This window comes from Elephantulus edwardii, unplaced genomic scaffold (genome assembly GCF_000299155.1).
Source record: "Elephantulus edwardii isolate Elephantulus edwardi_28Jun2011 unplaced genomic scaffold, EleEdw1.0 scaffold00267, whole genome shotgun sequence".
NCBI classification, from domain to species: domain Eukaryota; kingdom Metazoa; phylum Chordata; class Mammalia; order Macroscelidea; family Macroscelididae; genus Elephantulus; species Elephantulus edwardii.
The window spans coordinates 515,112-539,490 of record NW_006400017.1 but is presented as its reverse complement, the minus strand read 5'-3'; the positions used below and the strand labels follow the sequence as shown (position 1 = coordinate 539,490).

The following is a 24,379-nucleotide window of genomic DNA, read 5'->3' as shown; positions in this document are numbered from 1 at the left end:
ATCTCTGCCTATGGCTGAGCTACTCCTGGGGCGGCCACCACTCTCCTTGACTGGCACCTAGGACATAAAGTGGCAGTTCTGGCTGCTTCCGAGCTCTCCCTCTCTAGTTGCTCTTAGTGCAGCTTCTAGTTCCCAGCACCCTAGTGCCCTACTTGCCCCAAATGTGTTCTTCAATGTCCTTAACACCTCAACCTCGACTCTCCAGCAGGGTTGAACCTCTCCCCCATCCTGGTACTTAAGCAAAAAACTAGGGCAGGAGTAAACTGATTCCTCACTCTCCCTCATCTCCAATTTAATCCACTACTGGGCCAATTCATTGCAGTCCCATTCATCCCATACTTCCTCTCTCTTTGTGATGGTCCCTAAGACTTTGTAAATCCTTTCTGTCCCCTCCCCACACCAACAGCCAGGGGGAGCGTTTCTGGAAAACACAGGCGAGGGTAAAATGAACAAGAATCTGAAAATCACCTTTCAGGCTCACCCTCCTAATTCTGGTGCTAGTGCTCCTTATGATCCAGCCATTCTGAGAGACACAAGGCTGGGATTCTTCACTTTCAACTCGGGCTGCTTTTTCTGCCTATTGACCTTTCTCCAGGGAAGAGCTAAGTTCCCCACCTACATGAAGGGGGTAGGCATGGCCCCTACCTGAGAGGTTTTAAACTGTGTTACCATCTGCCCTGTGAGAGAGTGGGGAGAAAGCTGTAACAAGACTTGAGGCCCGGAGCTCTCCGTAAAGGGCAGCTGGGAGGTAGACACGCCCTTTGGACAGTCTGCCAGTAACCTGGCCACCAGCTGTTTGTCTGTCCAGGTGCAGACAGAGGACTAATGGTGGCAGATAAGCCAGTAGGCAGGGAGTTGGAATATGAGACAAGTACATGTGATTCTTGGGGAGCCTGGAGTGGCGTTCAGGAGCGATGGTGTGGGCAGCTGAGCAGGTGGGCATGCAGGCAGGTGTGTGGGCCTGCCAGGGTAGGGGAACAGTGTCTGGCAGCTGTTTCTCCTGGCTGTGGGGGTTTAGAGACAGGATGGAGTGAGCCGGAGGAAGGGGGGAGGGACTAGGCTGCCAGAGCAAATAGGTAACCTACTGGCCCTACCTTCTAGCAAATACCAGCTCACCACTAAGGGTGGAGTGAAGTTGGAGAGGCTGGGGTTAAGGCCCCTGAGGCTGACAGGGGGAGCCAAACCGAAGACCTACGTACAGGAGGTGGGGGCTTAGGACCCAGCTGGTTGAATGACTCAAACTCCATGTGTCCAGGAGAACCATCTCTAGTGGGGAGTTACAGGACCCAGACTCCAGTCTCGTGCTGGCAATTTGGGGGTACATATAGGGCAGAGTCTGTGGACTAGAGTGACGGAAGAGAAAGGTGGAAATGCCACACTGGAAGGAATCCTAGTTGGGAATCCAGTGTCCCCTTATCTCTACCTTGACACCCCAACACTTCAACATCCTAACAGGCTTGGTGACCCAGCTGTTGCTTGCCCAGGAGTTAGTCTGGATGACTGTCTAAAGCAGAAAAGAGCTGGACCCTTCCTTATAGGCAGTCTACATGGGAAGGGGGAAAGGGCGGGACAGAGAGAAAGTGTGTGTGTGTGTGTGTGTGTGTGTGTGTGTGTGTGTGTGTGTGTGTTGGCAGGTTTTACAGGGTCTGGGGTTTGATTAGCCACTGGGACCCTAGAGTCTAGGACATTTTATGGCTTTGCGGGTTCTCAAAGGCTGAAGCTCTTCAATGAGGCCAACTTGGGGGGTGGGGGTGGTGTCAGGAGGAAGCCGGTGGGGACATTGGTAAGGGTCTCTCCAGCTGGAGGGGGCCATGTGATCAGATTGTACCCAGCACCCTTTGACCTCAATGAGAAGTTTCCGCCTTCCTCCACCTGCCCTTCCTGCAGCCCCTGCACCTGGCAGCCCTGGGAAGCTGCAACTGAAGAACTTGGCGGGGTGTTCTGTCTCTCCCCTGTAACAAGCGCATTTTTCCTGGGGGCCTGGGCCAGAGGTCCCCCAGTCTCTCTAGCTGTTCTAGCGGAACCCCGCCTCACTCCCCAGCGGTTACAGGGGAACCCTGCCCAACTCCCATTAGTTACACTTGCAGCGGGGATGAGGGCGGGAATCTAAGGCTAAGACTGGTTTTCTTTAGTTGTTGATTGCCTTGGAGTTGAGCACAACTTATAGCGACCCTATGAACAAAAGACCTAAAGCTCCTCTATCACTATCGACATTTATTAAAGTTCATAGAGTTTCCGGAGGGATGTTGTTTAGGAAGTGGATGCCACTCCTGCTTCTTCAGTACGTTTTATATAAACGTACTGTTTAGGTCCTGGTTATGTGAGAACAGCGCTCACCACTGGACAACAGCAACTGAATAAAGCACGCTCCAAGAGTCTCATCAAAGAGATGCACTTGTTCACAGGCTTCAGGATCCCCAGAGACTCAGAGTCACACCTGGCAGAACTTTGAGTAGGGGGAGAGGGGCTCTAGAGTTCAAGTGTAGGCGAACGTGGCTATTCAGAAAACAGAGCTCTAATACCTGCTCCAGCTCTCGGCCCTTGGGACCCCACAGACAGCCCTCTAGAAGACTTTCGGTCCCTCTGGCCAGATCTCCAGCCCTCCCATCGCGCTTGGCTGCTAGCGCCCGACCGCAACCTCAGTCCCTCCTTCTGCAGAATGGGCGGGCTGCCTCCGCGCTGGGGGCGCTGCGGAGGCGGGGCGCGGCGGGCTCGGAGGGCGGCCGGAAAGGGTGTGAGTGCAGGGGCGGGCCCCTCGCCGCCACGCCCCGGGGAGGGAGCCCGGGGCGCAGCATCCTGGAGCCAAGCGGGGCTGTTGCAGCCACTGCCGTCGGGGAAGGTCCCAGCGCGGACATGGCCTCGCGCGGCGCCCGCCCGGGCCCAGGCCCCTGGTGCCCCGCGCTGTAGCCGCGCGCACAGGCGGCCCCGACAGAGCGCACGGCGCGGATTGCCGGGCGGGCGGCATGGAGGCGGCGCACCTGCTCCCGGCTGCCGACGTGCTGCGCGGCTTCGCTGTGACAGCCGAGTGCGGCCTGAGCCCGGAGCAAGTGACCAGCGCGCGGGAGCGCTACGGCCCCAATGGTGAGAGCGCGGGCCGGACCGGGCGCCTGGGGCGCAGGCTCAGTTTCTGTTTTGCACCGCTGCCTCAGGCAGACTCTCCCCACTAGCCCCCGCGGGCGGGCAGGAAGCGAGGGCTCCGGAAACCTCTTCAAATGCTCTTGGGGCACCCGGCGAGGCTGCGGGGCCACCTTCTCAGGGGTTGGGGAGGGTTCCGGGTTGGGAGACCGCACGCCTGGCTCCTGCTCCCTGCACCCTTCGCACTCTACCCGGGGACCTGCGCAGCCCTTCTGGGCCTCCGGTGGTCCCCACCCTGTCCTCTCTGCAAACCTTATCTGACCCCCATCGCCTTCAGCACCAGGACCCCATGCTGCACTGCCGCCAGCCAGCATGGTGCAGGTGCAGACACGGAGCAGCCCAGCTGGCTCCAGATTCTGCTCCGAGGGCTCAACGGAACGCCCAAGGAGGTGCAGAGCGTCAATTGGTAGCCCGGGTGCCCCCCACCCCCACCCCAGGTCTTCCTCTTTCTGCTACCCCAGGCGGATGTGGCTGGTGAAGTTGGTGGGGGCTTTGAACTGCAGAGGCAGGAGTCCCACCTCCCTGAGGGTGGCAAGTTCAAGGTTTAGGGGAGTCTCCTGGGGAAGCCTTTACAGGCTGGGAGACCTGGAGTGGCGTTGGCCTCTCGAGGCTGGGGCGTGTGGGAGCTTACAAGCGGATTGGCAGAACTAGGTGTCATTTCTTCCTTCCTTTCTTAAAGTGAGATTCTGTCTCTCTCTTTTTCTTTCTTTCTTTCTTTTTTTTTTTTTAATCCAAAAGGCACAGTACCACCAGGTACTGCACAGATGTGGCCTTGGCTCTGTTGTGTGGTCCTGTGAGGGTGGCAGATGTAAGGAACTGCTTCTCTGGTTGCTCCCAGGCAGGACCTGCTACCCTTTCACTCACCCCCACAGTCCCAGGAAGCGTTCTGGGGGCCCTCAAGAGTTCTCTGGGCCCCCAAGTCAAAGTACAGCCCAGCGGTGTCCTTTAGATTGGCGTCCTCACGTTCTCTGTCGCCAGCAGGCCTGTCAGCCCTGGCAACCCATTGCCCCACAGGGGAAGGTGCTCGGGCCCCAGTGTCCCACTCACTGCTTAGGACTGGCTCAGAAACGACAAGGAGCTGTCGGAAAGGGAACTTTGGGTTTCGTGTTGGTTTATGAAAACCACCTCTTATATAAATATTATCTTTCTGGAGCAGAAATCCTTTTTTTAAAAAAAATGAGTTGCTATATTTAGTTGAGCTGTGGGAGGAACTGGGGAGATAAATATTATTTAATATCCCCCATTAGTGACTTGGCAGGGAGGGTGTCACTGCTGCAAGAGAGTGGGGCCTGGGCTCTGACCCTGGGGTGTCAGGGGCAGGGCAGACAGGGCTGGGGTCCCACAGCCTCTTCTGTGCCCGCTCTGGTGACCTAGCCCGTGACTCAACGCTAGAATGACATAGACTCTATCTTGTGTGAGTTGGCCAAGGCTCCTCTCTTTGGCCCTCATGTCTTCATTGGTCTAGCAACGGAGGGAGGGAGCTCTTATTTCCCCCTACACACCACCCCGTCTTGTTTCATCAGTGTGTGAGGTTCCTGGGATACCCTGGCCACTTAGCATCTGTGTGTGGTGATGTGTAGATTCACAGAGAGGTGGATATGCCTTAGGGGATGGGAGGATAAGTTGGGGGTCTGTTTTGGGCTCCTCTTTGTTTTGATAGTAATGGTCTTAGGGATAAGGAGTTCTGTTGTCAACCCAAAGGCAGGTGGTTTGAATCCAATCGCTGCCTGGGAAAAGATGGACAGTCTCCTGCCATGTGATTTACAGCCTCTGAAAACTTTGGGGTCAGCTGTGAGTTGCTTGCAACTTGAGGGCACGTAACAACAACAACAATGCCTCTTGAGCACTTGGGTGCTAGGTATTGTTCTTAACACTTTTCATCTATTACTCGTTTCTTCCTCCAAACAAAAATATGAGCTTGGGACCTATGCCATCCCATTTTACAGAGGTAACGGAGATACTAAGAGGTGAAGTTGCTCGTCCAAAGTCACTCCGTCAGTGGTGGAGCTGTTCTGGGTGCCTGGTCCTCTTTGGGCCTTGCTTTCTCTGCCTGTTCGAGAAGGCACTGGGACCCTGGTGGTGGTGTCTGTGCTGGGGGCTGGAGCTGGCTGGAAAGGAATTGTTCTGGCTTTGACCCTCATCCCCACAGAGCACTACAGGCTCCGGAAATCACCGGTGGAGGGTAGGTGAGGGGAGCCGTTTGTCCCTGCATGCCTTGAAACGTCTACAGCCTTCAGGGCCCAGCCTTGGCCTGAGAAGAGACCATGGAGTATCTTGCAGTTGCCCCCAGCACAGTCTCTGGGATCGGGCTAACAGGGATTTGAACCCTGGCTCTGCCCCTCCATAGTTGTGCCTCTTGCCCCCTTTAGTCCTCTCATCTCTCAACGGGGGTTGCTTGTGAGTGATGAGGACACCAAGTCATCCCTCCCTGTGTCACTGGAGGCTGGACTGGGCTCCAGGCCAGAAATTGGGCCGGGGGTAGGGTGGGTGGGGTCTACCAGTAGAGGTGACCACCCCAGGGACTCCTCCCCCCACACCAGGAGTCTGTGCACCTGTGAAGTCGTTAGTGCTGGAAACCACACAGAAGTCATTTGCTTAAGTCCTAAAGTTTGTAAATTCTATGGGGAGTGGTGGTGGTTGAGGGGAGGGATGGGGGGAATCCTGCCTTTCCCCTCCTTCCTTTTGTAGGGTGGAGGAGTGGAGTCCCCCATGGACTTTAAACCATAGAGATGGGTTCTCTGAGCCTTAGCAGCCGGGACACCAGCGCGGCTTTCTCTGTTAGTACCCAAAAGGGCTTCCCCTCACCATCTCCTTGAAACTTTTAGTTTTTTTTGCATTTACCCTTTAAGTAAAAATTGCACATACCCCAACACTTCCTGCTGCCCTGTCACCTACTTCCCATTCCCAGATTCCCAGCGTCTCATGTCTCCCCCAAGCAGATCCACGTTTGGATCTCTGGAGCTCCAGGATCTTTTTTTAATGAAGAGGGTTGGCTGTTGCTTTGCTCCTGCGTTTGTCACTAGCTGGTCACTGCTGGCGACCGTGTAGAGCGTCCTGGGGCTCTAGTGGTTGCAGAGTGTCCCCTTCTGTGGCTGTGGCAGTGTTTCTCCACCCTGACTTCATAGGGACACTGAGGTTACTTGACACACACATTGCAGGGAGTATCCTTGTCCCACGCCATTCCACACAGTAGTGAACATCACCAAGAATAAATTCCTGCAAGTGGGATTGCTGGATCAAAGGCTGTGTGTACTTTTCGTTTTGACAGCAGTTGCTTTACTTGCCATTTCACCACCTCGCCGATAGGTTCCACGTTTTGATCTCGGCTGCTCGGATGAAAGTACACCCTCTCTGTTTTGCATGTTATTGCTTACAAGTCAGGCTGGGCATTGTAGCAGGGACGCAGGGGCCCTTGGCTTTCCCTGTGTTTGTGAACTCAGCTCCTCTGCCTGACTTGAGCCAGGGCAGGAAGGCAGAAGGCTGGATCATGTCCTGCCAGGTGGTCCTGCCCCTGAGACACCCTCCAGCTCAGTGCAGAGTGTAATGTGGAAGGATCTTAGGAGGTCTGCAAGGTTGGGCTTCGTCTAGAGGAACTTGGGGAGGAACTGTTACCTGATCTGGAAACTTGTCTTCTTGGGACACATGCTGTCCATCTGTGGAGTGAGTACAAGGATGCCAGTGGTTGCTGCGTGAGGCAGAGGGTCTGGGTTTGGATCACAGCCAGCAGTGTCTAGCTATGGCCTTATCTCTGCTCTCAGCTCAGACACCTAGGGGACCCTCTCTCTATCGCAGTTGAGTCAATTCCAACTCATAGCCGACCCGCCAGTGAGTTTCTAAGGCTGTATATATCACACGGGAGGAGCTTGGTGGGTTCAAACGGCCAGAGAAGCGTAGCCTTTAGGCTAGCAGCACAACCCTCCCAGCCTACAACACCAGAGCCCCCTATGGGACCCTGAACCCTCAAAACCTAGATTCGTATCCCAAGTAAACCAGGCCAGGAGGATGGGGTGAGCTGAGCAGCCCCACTCACTAGTGGTATCCTGCAAACCTGCCTGTCCTTGGCCCCGCTGTCCTTGTCGTATAGCAGAGATGGGACCCTGAGGTCTCCTGTGGGGCTTGTGGGACGTGACACTGACAGGTGTGTCCCAGATCTGAGGTGGGGGAGGGGAAAGGAGTGGGAGGTACCTGCAGGGATGGGGAGGCTCCAGGTGTTTCTGTTTTCACATTCATTGGCCCTTGCTGGCCAGTGTTAGCACTCCGGAACAAGAATAGGCTGCCTTGGGTGGACCCCTTCACTCTTCACACCAGGATCTCCCTGAGGCAGGGCCGGATCTGTGCCACATTGAGATCGCAGGTTGCAGGGAGCTGACAAGTCTGCTGCCAGCAGCCGCTCAGTGGCCCCCTGCAGAGTGAGGCCAGCTTGTCCACTCTAGCTGGAGACACAGGGCCAGGTGTGCTGGGCGGGGTCTGCCCAGCCCAGCCTCTCCCCACCAGCCACCAGCCAGCTAGCTAGCGGCAGCTCTGGCCCTGACTTAATTGCTCTGTAAATTTACCTTTGAGGAAGACCTTGGTGAGCGCACCTCCCCCAGCTGAAGCGACACCTAGGACATTTAGAAGCTGAAATACCAGTTTTCAGAGTCTCTGGAGGAGGAAGGAGATGAGGTGGGATTAGGGGAGCCAGTGGAGCGTGGAGCTGAGGGTGTAGCCCTGACCCTGCATCTGCTCTTGGGCCCTGGCACTGGACCCTGGCCTGAAGCTGAGGCAACTGAGTCAACAGTTGCTCTGAGGCTTTGTGGACCCAAGGGTGACTCACCTGTCACAGCCCCGGGAGGTGCTCCCATCCCACAGATGACTCTGTGGAGGTCAGGAGGGAGGGTGCCGGAAGGGCAGGGTGATGGGATGGGAGGCAGAGAGGACTGTACAGTGCAGCATTTCTTGGAGAGGAGAGGTCCGGGAGAGGAATTAGGGAAGCTGCTTCTGGATCATAGTGACTAAGCACTTGGATGGTAACAAAAAGGTCAGCAGTTCAGACCCACTGGCCACAAGCTGTCGCCGTCTGCTTTTGTAAAGATTACAGCCTTGGAAGCTGTGTGGGAAAGCTCCTCTCTGTCCAACAGGATCTCCATGAACTGGGATCAGCTCTGGACAGAAGAACCCCTCACTATTAAACACTGAGCTTGTTGGCGGTTCTAACCCACCAAATCCCTCTGTAGAATAAAGCCCTGGCAGTCTGCTTTCAGAAAGATCACGGCGTAGGAAGCCCTCTGGGGCAGTTTGACTCCATCACCTGGGGCCGTGACACATTGACAACCGACCTGTTGGTACCCGGTCAACAAGAGTAACCAACTCTGGACAGAAGGAGGTAACTGAACTAATTGCTGTCAGGTTGGAAACAACTCATAGGTGGCCCTCCAGCGGGTTTTCAGCTGCAAGGAGATTGCCCATCTTTCTCCTGTGGAGCCGCTGGTGGATTTGAACCATCAGAGTGACAGTCTTTTTCATAGCACAGAACTTTTAGCAAAATGGACGGTAGTCCTGAAGCAAACCACTTGGCTGGTAGATAGACGTTTAAGACAAGAGTGACCTTGGAAGGGCAATGCAGAAAGGCCTTGATGTGCTAAGGTTGGTCTGTGTCCTGCAGGCCATGCGGAGCCACTGGTAGTCTGTGAGGAGGGGTGAGGCAGGTTCATTTACGCATGCCCAGATATTTACCTGTCATCTGCTATGTGCCAGGCGCTGCTCCAGGGCAGGAGACACTGCAGTAAACAGTCCTGTTGTCACAGGGCTTATGTTTTACTAATAGTTATTAGAGCCAATGCTTATTGAGAACTCCCTACGTGTGGTGTGTTATTCTTAGTGCTGTACACGTACCATGCCATTTCATCTTCACAGCAACTCTATGCGGACGTTACTACCAAAAGGGTTTTAGGTATTTGCCTATAGACACAGACTGCTAAGAGCTGGAGTAGGATTTCAGCTCCAGCTCTCTGGGCCAGTCTCCTTGCTTCAAGCCATGCTGCCTCTCTGATCACCTCCCCAGGCTCCTCTAGGTCAGCCCCATGTGGGCATCAGTGCGCATGGATCAGCTCAATCAGGCTACAGTGGCCCAAAGCAGTGGTGAGAGGAGGAGGCCCAGATAAGAACAGTGGAGGCTGCCCCACTCTGGATCTGAAAGGGAGCTGCATCCTGGGTCTATAGTCCAATGAATGGGAGGAGGGATGGGCCAGAACATTCTCCCCATTTCACAGATGGGGCAGCTGAGCCAGGCCAGGCAGGGTATGGGCTCAGCCAGCCCGTGCACAGCCTGGAGAAAGCAGGAGGATACCAGCATCTTCCAGCCTCTGGGCTCCCTCCGTGGCAGTGGAGCTCAAGTAATGTAGGAAAGCGCTGGGTCTCTTCCAGGTCTCGAGGAAATTGGTGCTTGAAACAGACCAGGCCTGAGCACACAGGGCTTTTGTTGCTGTTAGTTGCTGTCAAGTCAGCGTTGACTTATGGAGGCTTGTGTTTAACAGAGCGAACCTTTGCCCGGGCCGGTGCCATTCTCGTGTCTTGGGTATGTTTGAGCCCATTGTTGCAGCCACTGTACAACCCACCCCGGGGAGGGGGGTGTCCCTCATTTTCACTGCCTCGTAACTACACACAAACACACACACACACACACACGCACGCACACGCACATGCACATGCACACATACCCCACCTGTGGGGATAGCAGAAGCTCTCTGAACAAGGATGATTCTTGACTGGTGGCTTGGGAGAGGTTGGCCAGCTATTTGGATGAGGTCACAGCAGCCCAATAATCAGGACATGGGATGCCACAGTTTTCCAGGTGACCTAGAAAAGGTGACCATGGGCAACAGGGGAGCCAGAAAGAGGAAAGTAGGGCATCCTGGGAATCAGAGCAGGGGGTTCAGAGCCGGACTCCCTGAGTTCCAAACCATGCCTGGTCTCTTCCCAGATATGTGACTGTGTGCTAGTTACTCATCCTGTCTGTGTTTCTGTTATCTTCTCTGTAAAATGAGAATCCTGATTTATCCTCCTTTGCGGGTGGTTGAAGACTGCTGAGGGACTAATTAATACACATAGAGTGAGCACAGTGTCAGACATGCAGGGAGCCGCTGCCGTCACATCGGCTGGGCATGCAGTGGTCTCTTGCTCTTAAGAGAATGTAGGTGAAGCACCTGGGACACTGGTTGGCACATAGTCACTGTTCAGTGAATGTGACTCTTTTTAGTAGTGATGCTGGTGAGAGTCCTGCATCCCTGCCACACTTCAAAGTGGGTGGAGGTGCCCTTTCTTCCAGGTGAGAAGCTCAAGGTGGCTCAACTGCCTGCCTGGAGCCCCACAGGAAGGCACTTCCTCAGGCAGCATGTGTCTTGTACCAGGCACAGTGAGGGGAAAGGCATCTGATTCAACCTCAATGGCTGGCTGACCTCAGCTCTGCCCAGAAAAAAATGCCCTAAGGAATGTGACTCAAGGGACTTCATCCCTGACAGGGAGAAGCAGTAAGGGAGATTCAGGTGAGACTCACAGGTGAACTGGCCCATTGGTGAAGAGTCCCACAGAGGTGAGGAGTTTAGGACTCTCCTGCATGGCAAAAGCAGACAGATAGGTGTGATAAAAGGTTGGCACTGTTCTGGGCAGAGACTGGGGCATGGCTGATATGACCTCGGAAGGACCCTACTCCATTAGAGACTTGGCCCAGAAACCAGGCCTGGTCCCACCCACCTCCTTCTGCCTTTCCTGTTCGCTTCAGCTAAATAGATCAGAAGGAAAAAGTCTGTTTGATTTTAATCTCAACGTAGGACACTGGAGATTACATTTTCCACGGAAAATGTCAGCCGCTGCCTAAAATAGGACTTTGGAGAAAATGCTAGAAAGTGTATTTTTAGGTTATATGTTTCCCTCCTGGATTCCTGCAGCCCAGTGGACCGCTCGGCACTCACCGTGGTGCAGCTGCCAGGTGCAGACCCCAGATTTCCAGACAGGTGGTCTGAAAAGAAGGCTCCCATGGGGAAAAATGCTTCCAGGTGCACAGGCCAAAAGTAGGTAGATCCAAAGACCTGCCTCATATGTCATGAGGAGGAGGGAGAGAGCACTGACCCGGGGTGTGCCCTGGATTCTGCATTTTCAACAAGCTCCTGGGTGATCCTGAAGCTGCTGGCCCTGGAGACTGTTCTTTGAGTGGCAAAGAGCAAGAGGAGGTGGGATTTAGTTAGCCTTCAGCCTGTGAGGGGCCCAGAGTCCTGAGCAGGAGTGGGCATTCACATGGGCACTGGGACCCCTGACCCTCCTCTCTGGCTCAGCTCCTGGCCCCTTCCACAGCCCCAGGGAGGCACGCAGGGACCCCCTCACTGTCACACTTTGTCCCAACAAAGTGGTTTCTCTGCTTTGTGCCTTGCTCCCCAATCTATGAAAACAAGGCAGTGTCTCCCACCCCACCTCCCCTTTAAGATATTGAGATGACTCAAAGATATCTGGTACCCACCGCTTCAGATACAGAGCCCTCCAGCCTGGTCCACAAAGGAGCATCAGAAAACATAGATAAAACTCTTCATGTGATGTGCTAGCAGGGTCTGTTTGGGTCAGAGTTCAGAATGTTCTGTGGGACGAGGCCTGGGCGCCTGGAAGGTTTTTGCTGACTTTACCAAGAGATGGGACATTGAAGGGGCCAAACTAAGAAAGAGTCCCTCCATGAATGGGCTGCTGGCTTCTGGGGGTCTTGCTCAGGAGAAGCCCTGAGATGTGGTGAAGCTCTGGGTGGGCCATGGCCACTTGGCCCTGGAGTAGCAGATGTGACCAAGGCTCCGTGAACAGAGGCAAGGCCAAGCTCCATTGATGTGAGCAAACCCACTGCCATTCATTCACCCCCAACTCGTTCATGACGACCTGTGTGTATCAGGTAGAGCTATGCTCCACAGAGTAGGTCACCAGATCTTTCTTCTGCGGTACCTCTGGGTGGACTCCAGTCACCAGCCAAGTGTGTTAACCATTCACACGACCCAGGGACTCCATCGGCCTGAGCTGATGATCTCCATTTGAGTTGCTCATTTTCTGTGGGTCAGGAACACTGCATGGCCACTTTAGAAGGGCAGTCATCTGAGAACTTTCAAGTCCTGGTGAAACCTCTTGCCTTCTCTAGGCCTCAGTTTACCATCTGTGAAAGGGCATAAGATTACACTGGGGGACCTGGAAGGAGTCTCTAGGTCCTGGTTTTGGTCTAAGTTGAGCCAGGCTACACGTGATCGTCATCTCGATGGGATGGGGTGGGGTTAGGGGGCTGGAAGCATCTGAGTTCAGATCATCTGTTGAGAGGTCAGGTGATCTCAGAAAGCTATGACTTGGAGGCGGTGTGGGTGGGCTCTGGGCAGACACAATGGGGAGAAGCTGCCCAGGCACCTCTGAGGCCCCCCACATGATCCAATCACTTCTTGTCTTTTCATGCTCCGGTGGCTCCCTGGAACCTGCAGAGCTCCCAACTGAGGAAGGTGAGGCTTGGGTCCCGGAAGCTGCAGTGAGGTATCCTGGGGCCTTACTTACATTGTCAGAGTGCCCTCTCCTCTCATCTGGAGTGAGGCCTCAGGGCCTTGAGCACCAGCTGCAGAGATTGAGGCGGCCACTTGGTTTCTGGATGGGGCTGGGCGAGGGAGGTCAGCTCTTAGGGGCTCATGTCTCATGTGCACTCCTGTCCCCAGGGAAGTCCCTGTGGGAACTGGTGCTGGAGCAGTTTGAGGACCTCCTGGTGCGCATCTTGCTGCTGGCCGCCCTGGTCTCTTTTGTAAGTATGACCACACCCCCAGGGGCCTTGGAGCCGTGGGCAGCTGGGAGGCAGGAAGGGAGACAGCCAAGTACCAGCAGAGCTGGGGCACAGGGCTGTCCCCGTGGCCATGGGCATCCCTAGCCTACTCCCGGGCCCTCCTTACCTCCTGTTCCACTCCAACCTCTACTTCCTGGCCTGTCCCCTCCTGGATTCTACTGACTCCCGCCAGGTTGTCAGATGAGCTTTCAAATGTATCAGCAGGGTCTACCCAACTTTTACCAGGGTTTTCCTCATTCTCAGCCCTACTGACATTTTTTTTTCTTTTATAAATAAAATTTTCTGCATACGGGTTGAAAAGGTATGGAGACAGGACACATCCCTGGCATATGCCCTACCCAGTTTTGAACCTTGTAGTGTTTCCTTGCTCTGTTCTGACGACTGCCTCTTGGTCCAAGTATAGTTTTCTCATTAGCATGATCAAGTGTTCTGGGATTCCCATTCTTCTCAGAGTCAGCCACAGTTTGTTATGATCCACAAAGTCAAACGCCTTTGCATAGTCAATGAAACACAGATAGACATTCCTCTGGTACTCCCTGCTTTCAGCCAAGATCCATCTAACATTAACTACAATATCCCTAGTACCACGACCCCTTCTAAACCCAGCCTGGACTTCTGGAAATTCTCTGCTGATGTGCTGTTCCAGTCATTTGTGGATAATCTTCAGTAGAATCTTGCTTGCATGTGAAATTAATGAGATTGTTCTATAGTTTCCACACTCTGGGATGGGAACAAATATAGATCTCTTCCAGCCAGTTGACCAAGTGGTTGTTCTCCAGATTTCTTGGCACAACTTGGTGAGCACATCCAGGGCAGCATCTGTTAGCTGAAATACTTCAATTGGTATACCATCTATTCCTGGGGCCTTATTTTTTGCTATTTCCTTCAAAGCAGCCTGAACCTCTTCCTTCATCACCATACTCTCTTGCTCATATGTTGTTTCATGAAATTCTTCTGTGCCTGCCAATTCCTTTCAATATAGTGACTCAGTATATTCTTTCCATCTTCTTCTAATATTTCCTGGATCATTTAATATTCTTCCTAAAGCATCCTTGATTATAGCAACTCGAGGTTTGAATTTGTTCTTCAGTTCCTTGAGCTTTGGTGGAAGATCTATCAACAATCTGCGTTATACAGATGACACAACCCTGCTTGCTGAAACTGAGGAGGACCTGAAGCGCTTGCTGCAGAGGGTCAAGGACTACAGCCTCCAATATGGATTGAAGCTCAATGTCAAGAAGACAAAGATTCTCACCACTGGACCAATTGGCAGCATCAGGATGGATGGTGAAGAGATTGAGATTGTTCACAGCTTTAGTTTGCTTGGCTCCACAGTCAACACTCTTGGCACCAGTAGCCAGAAAATTAAAAGACATATTGCGATGGGAAAGTCTGCTGTTAGGGACCTCTCTAAAGTACTGAAGAGTAACGGTATCTCTCTGGAGATTAAGGTGCATCTGATACAGGCCAAGGTCTTTGCTATCACTTGTTATGCATCAGAGAGTTGGACAATAACTAAAGAGGATAGAAGGAGAATTGATGCCTTTGAGCTGTGGTGCTGGAGAAGAGTATTGAGCGTACCATGGACTCCTAGGAAAACAAACAGATTCAACCTAGAGAGGGTTAAACCGGGCGGCTCCTTGGAGGCAAGGATTCTGAGGCTCCGCCTAACATACTTGGGACATTTTGTAAGGAGAGACTGGTCCTTGGAGAGGGACATCATGCTTGGTAGGGTGGAGGGACAGTGCAGGAGGGGAAGGCCCTCTATGAGGTGGATTGATTCAGTGACTGGGGTAATTGGGATGGGTGTATCGGAGATGGTGCGATTGGCACAGGACAGAGCAGAGTTTAGGGCTGTTGTACATAGGGTCACTATGAGTCACAAGCGACTCAAGGGCACATAACAACAACAACAGCAACTAAAATTTTATTTTGTCACCTTAACAACATTCTTCTAGGTCGTGCAACCTTGGTATGTCTACTTGCTGTACAGCGGTAACTCGTGGTTGCTGTGAAGACGAACACTGTGACTCTGATGACTCAAATGCAATAATAGTTAACCATGGTGGACAGTGTTTGGTGGAGCTCCCTGATTATAACAAGCTTGGAAGCAAGAGTGGCATCCAATTCCATAATAGCTTGCCTCCGGAAACCCTATGAACTTGGAGAAAGGATGAAAGTTATACAGGTGTCCAGGACTTTCGTTCATAGGGTCACTATGAGTCGCCTACGACTTCACGGCCCTTAACAACACCACCACCACCTTAACAAACATTTACAAAGAAGTTAGATTTTCATTCATTCCCTGTTGTACATTTTACCCCTTGCCCGCCATTCTTCCTCCCCCAGTTCACTTTAAAAAAAATTATTCATTGTTGCACAATTACCTACACGCCTCCAGTCCTCTTTGCAATGATTCATGATTTTTTGATCCATTAATCCTTTGTTTCAACTGCCTGTCTTCTGCACTGTTGAGTCTCTAGCTGCATCCTTGACTTGTTCTCATGAAATGGCCATAGCTGCCCCAGTCAATCAAAACCACCTCCAGCCATCCACACAGCCCCCTCCAGTTGTTCCTCCCAAGACTCCACGCCTTTGCCCTCCAGACATACTTAAAACCTTAACTTTTTTGGCCTCTCTTTAACTGTGACTTCTCTTTGGTCTTCCCCATTCCCAGTGCCTGGACTTCTCCTGGACACATGAGACCCTGGGGCCAGTGTGCAAGGGTAGTGGGAGAGACAGTGGCTTCACTGGTGACTGAGCTGCTGAGACTCACATCGAACTCAAGGTCAATTCCAGAATAGGCATGAATCTGACCTTTGGCCCCACCCCAGCAGTGCCTGGGGAAGTGACCTCATCTTCAAGGCTTAAGAGTATGAGACGAGAGAGCCACAGAGGGGGACTTCTCCCTTCCCGGTGGCAAGGGCCCAGCCAGCTGTAACCCTAACCACTGTCCTTGTGGAAATGAGATTCTTACAGAGAGGTGAAGTGACACAGAAGCTCAAAAGACTTGGCCCCATAGGATACAGATGGCTCACTGAGCCTGTGGAGGGAAGTGACAAGTACTCACTTGGACCAGAGGTAGAAATGAGACTTAAACTGGGTGTCCTGCCTCCTAACCTGTGCACCTGGGCCCTAGGCCTGGAGCACAGCTCTCTTGGCCAGTGAATGTCAAACGTGATTGGCCACAGAATCACTGGAACTTGCTAAAACACACACGTTGGAGCCAGTCAATGAGTTTTCAACTCAACACGTCCAAGGTGGTGGTGGTGTTAGATGCCATCGAGTCGACCATGACTTTTGGTGATCTAATGAAACTTGCCCTATCCTGTACCATCGTCATGATCTCTGTCCTATGCAATTCCATTGTTGTAGTCATTGCAATCAGCCCATCGCACTGAGGGTCTTCCTCTGACCGTCTCCCTTTCCCTGGATTATTGCTTTTGTTAGGAACGCTAGAGTTAACTACAACCCATAGCAACCCACGAATAGCAGATCTGTACCCTGCCCTGTTCTGTGACATCCTCATCACCTCTGATATACTTGAGCCTATTGTTATAGTCACTGTGTCAGTTCATCTTGTTATGGGCTTCCCTCTTTTTCAATGACCCTCCACTTTCAAAGCATGATGTCTCTCTCCAAGGACTAGCCCCTCCTTACAACATGCCCAAAGTATGTGAGACAAAGCTGCACCATCAGAGAGCTCTGGTGGCCGAGTGGCAAGAAGCTGCACTGCAAGCCCAGAGGTATGAGGTTCAAATCCACCAGATGCTCTGCTGGAGAAGGAGGGACAATCTCCTCCTGTACCAGTCAGATCTGATTTGATGGTACATGCACAAAAAATAATAATAAAATAAAAAAAATAGTTATTACATAAAACAAAGCTGCACCATCCTTGTCTCTAAGGAACACCTTCATTGCACTTTTTCCAAGACATACTTGTTTGTGCTTTTGATAATCTGTGGGATATTCCATTCTCGTCTCTAACAACTCAAAAGCTTCAGTTCTTTCATCACCCTTATTCACTGTCCAACTTTCAGATGCATAGCAAGTGAATGAAAACACATGGATTGCACCAAGCACCCTTCTGCTGCAGTTGACCCGAGGCAGACTTTAGCGTCTCTAGCTAGGGAGCTCTGGTGGCCTGGTGGTAAGGAACTGAGCTGCAATCCCAAATGCATGAGGTTCAAATCACCAGCTGCTCTGCAGGACGATAGACATTCTCCTCCTGTGTGATTTACTGTCTCTGAAAGCCCGCTGAAGGGTCAGCTATGGGTTGGTTCAGACTCGTCGGTTCACAACAGCTAGTGGTTGTGTCTCTAAAGATTGGACTGGCTGGGACATAGGTTGTGATAGACATTATCTGAAGGAGCTGACTGTCCTCTAAACCAAGACCACATCAGAGGCACCCTCTTCACACCCATGGCTCCTAGGAGACCAGGGTACAAAGGGAAAGATGAGTGGGTCCTGCCCACAGTGTAGCCCTCACTCATTGGCTCTGATCTCACAGGTCTTGGCCTGGTTTGAGGAGGGCGAGGAGACCATGACAGCCTTTGTGGAACCCCTGGTAATCATGCTGATCCTTGTGGCCAATGCGATCGTGGGCGTGTGGCAGGTGAGAGGCACAAGGTGGGGCCAGGGCCTTGGGGTCTCCGAGTTGCAGACTGTAACCTCTGATGGGTGCTGGGATCCCTTGTGGGTCTTCTGCTTCCGGTTCCATCTTGGGTGCTGGGGATGTCGCTCTGAAGGGTAACTGCTGAGGACAGCAGGGACAAATCTCATTACCTGTTCATCCATGTCCTGCAGGAGCGCAATGCTGAGAGTGCCATCGAGGCCCTGAAGGAATACGAGCCTGAGATGGGCAAGGTGATCCGCTCGGACCGCAAGGGTGTGCAGAGGATCCGAGCCCGGGACATGGTCCCTGGAGACATTGTGGAAGTGGCGGGTGCGCAGGGCGTTTCTCCTTGACTTCTGTGATCCTCATCCCTCTCTCTGCCTCTGCCTTTTGGCTGTGTATTCAGAGGATGGGCTGTTGAATCCCTTCAAAGCTCATCCACCACGCCACCACTGTACAGAGAAGAAAACTGAGGTTGAAAGTATAGGGAATATGCTCAACTCCCAGCATCCCAGCTCTGCTGTGGTTTCTAGGAACCACCAGCCTGGCTTTGAGGTTAGGGGGAGTAGTACTCAGAGCACCCCCACTCAGCCATGCCTTTCTTCTTCTTCCTCAGTGGGGGACAAGGTGCCTGCTGACCTACGGCTCATTGAAATCAAGTCCACCACCCTGAGAGTGGACCAGTCCATCCTGACAGGTGAGCACTGGAGGCTGAGTCGGCAGAGGTTTGGCCAACACGGCGTGTCTTCATGTGGCATTTCTAATTCTTACTCCATTTCCAGGTGAGTCTGTGTCCGTGACCAAGCACACAGATGCCATTCCAGATCCCAGAGCTGTGAACCAGGACAAGAAAAACATGCTGTTTTCTGTAAGTCCCTGGGATACCTGGGCCTTCTGAGAGCCTTTTTCTCGATAATAATAAAAATAAAAATGTTGTTGTTGGTGGTGGTGTATGTCATCCAGTTGTGACCAACTCATAGCTGATCTTCCAGTAGGTTTTCAGAGGCTGTAAATTACAGGGGAGGAGAATGTCCATCTTTCTCCTGCAGAGCAGCTGGTGGATTCTAACTGCTTGCCTTGGGATTGGAAGTGTGACTCTTTACCACTACGCTGCCAGAGCTTCCTTGACTATAATATCATTAAAATGAATCCATTAAAACCCCACAGAAAAGAATCTCACCAAATATTGCTCATGCATACAAATTTATTATAATTATAATAATATTTCTGAGGTTGTAAATCTGGATGGGAGAAGACTGCCTCTCTTTTCTCCTTTGGAGCTGCTAGTGGATTCGAACCAGTAGAGACATGAGACATTTTGGTTAACAGTTCAGCATGCTATGGACTGTGCTATCAGAGCCCCTTCATAATAATTATTGCTTGTGTTAATTGAGGAGCCCTGGTGACAACACTGCGTTACATGTTGAGTTGCCAACTGGAAGGTTGGGGATTTGAACTCACCAGCTGCTTTTAAGGAGAAGGGTGGGGCAGTCTGCTCCTGTTAAGATTTACAGCCTTGGGGACCTGTTGGAGAGTTGTCTTAAGTAAAAATTGACTCATAGGCAATGGGTCTGGTTTTCGTGGGCCTGGTACTTCCCTAGGCCCTTGACATATATTAATTCTATTAGTCCTCTCACCACACCTTTGAGGAAAGTCCTCTGGTTACCCTAGCAGGCACAGAGAGGTTAAGTTGTCCAGGGTTACACAGGCAGTGAGTGACAGCCGTGGAATGTGGACTCCAATATTCTCCAAAATTTCCCTCTTACCTACTAGGTCGTCCAGCCTTAATCTGAAAAGAGGAAGAGCTTTCACTCAACAGAAATTTCTCCGGAGGGAAAATGGTTGCAAAAGTTGTGGTGGAAGTGGAATCAGTCCATTTCATGGACAGGAAAGCAGCTGAGGGGAAGGGAGGGAAACTTCTAGGTGCATGTTCCAGAATTGGAAGGGTAGTTGGGTTATCTGCAGGACCTTTCCTTAGCTCAGGGGCCTGCAGGGATGGAGGTAAGGAACGATTACTCAGAGCAGAAAAGAGGGTGCACTGCTACCAGACCCTGCCTTCTCACCCCAGTAACACAGCACACCTGTTAGAAGGGGCACTGAATTAATTGCCTCCTTGAAGCAACTGAAAGAGTGCCGGTGGCACTGTCGATAAAATATTTGACTGCTAACCAAAGGTCAGCAGTTTGAATCCACCAGCTACTCTTAGGTTGACAAATGAGAACGTCTGCTACAAGGATTTATAGCTTTAGAAATACTCTGGACAGTTTTTCTTTGATTCTGCTGAGTTGAAATCAATTCAGTGCCAATGGGTCTTGAGTTTGGAGTTGGAGAAACTGGATCCTGGTCCATTTTACCCAGGAGGACATTGAGATCAAGACTAGCTGTCCCCGACACCAGGGCTTGGGGATTGTACCAGGGCTTTGAGCATAGAGAGTCTTGGGTTCGTGTTTTCTGGAGTTTTCAGTAAATATTTATGGATGATTACCAAAGAGCACACGTAAGTCTGGTGGTTTATAAGTCACATTGTGGTGGGTGGGTGCCCATGGTGTCTGGTGCTTGGCTTGGACCTCATCTTCTCCAGGTACTGGGGACTAGAACAGACGAGATCATGAGGGACACAGGAGTGGCCAAGTAGACAAGGCTGAAGGCCCCAAGGAACATGAAGGGAAAGGAAGTCAAGGGGAGGTGTGTAAACCCTACAGCGGCCTGAAGGGGGCAGTGTAAGCAGCTCTTCCCTTGTCCTTCACCCGGCCCAGGGCACCAACATCGCGTCTGGCAAAGCAGTGGGTGTTGCCGTGGCCACGGGCCTGTGCACTGAGCTGGGCAAGATCCGGAGCCAGATGGTGGCCGTGGAGCCGGAGCGGACGCCACTGCAGCGCAAACTGGACGAGTTCGGGCGCCAGCTGTCCCGCGCCATCTCTGTGATCTGTGTGGCTGTGTGGGTCATCAACATTGGCCACTTTGCTGACCCAGCCCATGGCGGTTCCTGGCTCCGGGGCGCCGTCTATTACTTCAAGATTGCTGTGGCCCTGGCCGTGGCTGCCATCCCCGAGGGCCTCCCCGCTGTCATCACTACATGCCTGGCGCTGGGCACAAGGCGCATGGCACGCAAGAACGCCATCGTGCGGAGCCTGCCCTCTGTGGAGACCCTGGGCTGCACCTCGGTCATCTGCTCGGACAAGACTGGCACGCTCACCACCAACCAGATGTCTGTCTGCAGGGTGAGTGCCTGCGGCCATCTTGGGGCCTCGCTCATGGTGGTCTGTGTTGCTGGGCAGATAGATGGCTTCGTGTTTTGTTGTTTTGTTTTTTTTTTTTTTTGCCAGGGGAGGAGGAGGGGACCTGTGAGCCATCCCATAATAAGAAGCAGAGCTAGGTTGTCGTGGAGTCAGGTTACTGGCAGGTGGCAATATAGGGCCCCAGGCAGGTGGCTATCCCTCTCTGTACCTCAGTTTTCTCATCTGAGGCTTGGGTGTATGAGTCCTTCCCTAAAGGTGCATCAGGTTCAGACATGGTGTCTGATCCAGGATGGGGCTGAGCCCAGATCCTGTCCTGCTTCCACCACGGCTCTGTGGTCTGTGCGTCACCAGATCTACCAGCTTCAATGACCTAGGACGGGCCAAGGCAGGAATTATTTATTCCCTGGTGTTTGATCTCATATCCTGGGCTCACTGCCCACCTGTGCAGGGATGCTGGCTGAGGCTTCAGCAGGCCTGTGAAGCAGAAGGTTCCTTCTGGTCCAGTAGAGAGATGTGTGGGTGATGGTGAAGATTGTAAGCTTTCCACTGTCCCAGTTCCCCCTGGCTCTTCTTCCCTCTCTGCCCCTCCCCCAGTCTGCTGGCTGGGGAGCTTCTGGGCTCTACATTCTGAAGCCCATCTGAAGCAGCACAGAAGCCCCTCAGAGGCTGCTGCAGGGGAGGAGGCGTCGGCAAGCTCTGTCACTGGCAGCTCCTGACTTTGCCCCAGAGCTGGGCTAAAATCCCCGGTGGAACTTTATTTAAACAACATGTTCCTTTGCTCAAATAAAGACTTGGAGAATGCAGCAAAGGGAAGTTGTAGAGAGGCCTGACTTGCTGGATGCTGGGCTGAGAAAGTTCACTTCTCAAAGACTGTGGTCACCAGGAAACTGCCTCCCAGTACAGGGAGGAGAGCAGTCAGGGAGGCATTTACTGAGGACTTTCTGGGTCCTGGACTACCCTGAAAGGATGTGAGCCCCCTGTTCCTAGGAGATGCCCAACTTACCCAGGAGTATTTGCCTTTGGAGGAGGGGTGGAGGTTTCCCAAGAAGCAGCTGGACTCCGATCCCACGACTCCCCAGAGGGGAAACTAAGCACATGGTCAGCAGATTGTGCTGAACAGAATCAGGGCAAGGACCTGGGCTTACTCTCCCCTCTCAGGGCTCCATCAAGCTAGCCGCTGCCCCAGATCATTGAAAAATCTGCCCTGACCCACCCCAGGTGTAATACACCTTGACAGAGCAGAGAAACCCCACCTTGACTCTGTGACCCAGGGACTGGGGGATGGAGCCTGCAGTTCTTAGCGTGCTGCCCTGAATACTCGCCTTGACACCGCAGATGTTCGTGGTGGCTGAGGCTGAGACCAACTCCTGCCGTTTGCATGAATTCACCATTTCGGGTACCACCTACGCCCCCGAGGGAGAAGTGTGAGTGCACGGTTGAGGGGAGTGGTGGTGGTGGGGTGTGGTTCCCAGTAGGTAGAACCCCAGGAGAGAGTACCAAGTGGTTAGAGCTCCTGCTGGGGGCGGGGCCAGAAGATGGGGCACCGCCCAAGGGCGGGGGCTTATGGGTGTGTGGGCGGGTCCAGGAAGTGGATCAGCCACTGGGCGGGGCTAAGCCATTTGGGGGCGTGGCCGGGCGATAGGGCACCACCCAAGGGCGGGGGTTATGGTATGGGGGCGGGGCTAGGAGGCGGATCTCTCTCCCCGGGCGGGGCTAAAATATTCTGGGGCGAGGCCACGAGATAGGACACCACCCAAGGGCGGGGCGGATAGGGGATGGCGGCGGGGCCAGGAGGCGGATACTTTCCAGGGCGGGGCTAAGGTATTCTGGGGCGGGGCCAGGACAACTCCCAGGGGCGGGACTAAGCATTCTGGAGGCGGGGCCAGGAAGTGGATGCCTCCTGAGGCGGGACTAAGCCATTTTGGGGTCTGGACCAGGAGACAGGGCACCTCCTAGGGGTTGGAAGGAGGCGTAGCACCTCTGTAGGGGCAGGGCGAAGGCTCTTGTACTGACAGCCCGTGTCCGCAGGCGACAAGGAGAAAAGCCTGTGCGCTGTGGGCAGTTTGATGGGCTGGTGGAGCTGGCGACCATCTGTGCCCTGTGCAACGACTCGGCGCTGGATTACAACGAGGTGGGGCTTCACTCCCTTTCACGACCACTTTAGTATCCCAGCACCCAGAACAGACAAACCCTTCTCACATAATTCCAAATTTCTCTCAATTGACAGTTGAGGCCTCCTTGGAGTGCCACACCCAAGCCGGGTTGCCATCCATGCTCATCTCCCCTGCCACCGCACATTGTTTTAGGTACTGAAGGTCTGAGGTCCCTGGGGAAGAGAAGAGATTTGTCAGATTGGGACGAGTTTTTAGGAGTCGAGTGTGACTCTCTGAAAACAACGGATTTTAGCCCATTGTTAAAGTCACATGTTCGTCTTGTTGAGAGGCTTCCTCTCCTTTGCTGATTCTCCACTTTTCTGAGCATGATGTCCTTTTCCAAAGATTGGCCTCTGGTAGCAACATGCCCAAAGTATGTGAGACAGAGTGGCACCATCCTACCTTGCAAGGAACACTCTGGCTACACCTTCTCCAAGACATATCTGTTTGTTCTCTGGGCAGCCCATGAGATGTTTACCACTCTTCTCCAGCACCACAACTCTAAGGCATTGATTCTTCTGCTGTCATCTTCATTAACTGTCAAACTCTCAGATGCATAGCAAGTAACTGAAAAGACCAAGGCTTGGATCATATGCACCTTAGTCCTTAAACAAAGATGTCTTTGCTCTTCAGTACTTTGAAGAAGTGCTTGACTGCAGACTTTCTCAGTGGAAAATGTCGTTTTATTTCCTAACTGCTGGTACCAAGGCTGTTGATTGTGGAAAAGAGAGGATCTTTAAGGCATAAGGCACAACCTACAAACAGCCCCCGGGTTGTAGCAGCCTGGGTAGAAAGCCCTTGTTGGTGTCTGGAGTTGGGTCATAGAGCACAGGACGGTGTGAATTCTGAGGGCAAACGCTTAACCAGACCAAGTCAGGTCTGTGTGCCAGGCTGAGGATAGCAGAGAATCACTAGTGGGCCTGGAGCAGAGGTGTGACCTGGTCAAGTGTGCATTTACAAATCTTGTGGGGAACTGGAAGAGCAAGACTGGAGCCACATGGCTCTGCGTAGCTGGGGCTGAGGCTGACTGAGCCCTGGCCAGCGACTCTGATTGACTAGGAATGAGATTTAAAAGCTAGAAACCCCCAGACTTGGTACCTGGCTGGGTGAAAGAGAGATCAGGGTAGCATCAATTTACTTTCCTGGGTAGTGACTGGCAAACAGGAGAAACGGAGATGGCCTGAGGGGGCCCCCAGTACTTGGGTCTAGCAGGAGACACGTCTGTGGGTTTGGAGCTCTGGAGAGGCTCATGGCTGGGGACAGACACGTGGAAAATGGTGGAGGCAGGAGGCGTAGGAGGCTGCAGGGAGAAATAGTGGGGGGAAACGGGCAGGAGCCGAACAGCAAGATTTGAACCTAGAAAGAGGAACTTAAGGAGGCGAGTGGGTGGATAGGAGTGATCAGAGCTGTGGGGGTAGTG

General features: G+C 52.8%; 1 protein-coding gene across 3 annotated transcripts in view; it reads left to right on the top strand.

Moving 5' to 3' along the window:
• The first annotated feature begins 2,799 nt into the window (after positions 1 to 2,799).
• ATP2A3 (ATPase, Ca++ transporting, ubiquitous) overlaps positions 2,800 to 24,379 on the top strand; it is a 36,536-nt gene continuing 14,956 nt past the window's right edge. For all 3 annotated transcript variants that reach the window (XM_006899756.1, XM_006899755.1, XM_006899754.1), the window contains exons 1-10: positions 2,800 to 3,081; positions 12,606 to 12,623; positions 12,831 to 12,913; positions 17,463 to 17,567; positions 17,759 to 17,897; positions 18,184 to 18,264; positions 18,350 to 18,435; positions 20,324 to 20,788; positions 22,142 to 22,230; positions 22,835 to 22,937. In XM_006899756.1, the coding sequence (XP_006899818.1) occupies positions 2,964 to 3,081; positions 12,606 to 12,623; positions 12,831 to 12,913; positions 17,463 to 17,567; positions 17,759 to 17,897; positions 18,184 to 18,264; positions 18,350 to 18,435; positions 20,324 to 20,788; positions 22,142 to 22,230; positions 22,835 to 22,937 (1,287 nt within the window). In that variant the 5' untranslated portion in view covers positions 2,800 to 2,963. The remainder of the gene's footprint in view (positions 3,082 to 12,605; positions 12,624 to 12,830; positions 12,914 to 17,462; positions 17,568 to 17,758; positions 17,898 to 18,183; positions 18,265 to 18,349; positions 18,436 to 20,323; positions 20,789 to 22,141; positions 22,231 to 22,834; positions 22,938 to 24,379) is intronic.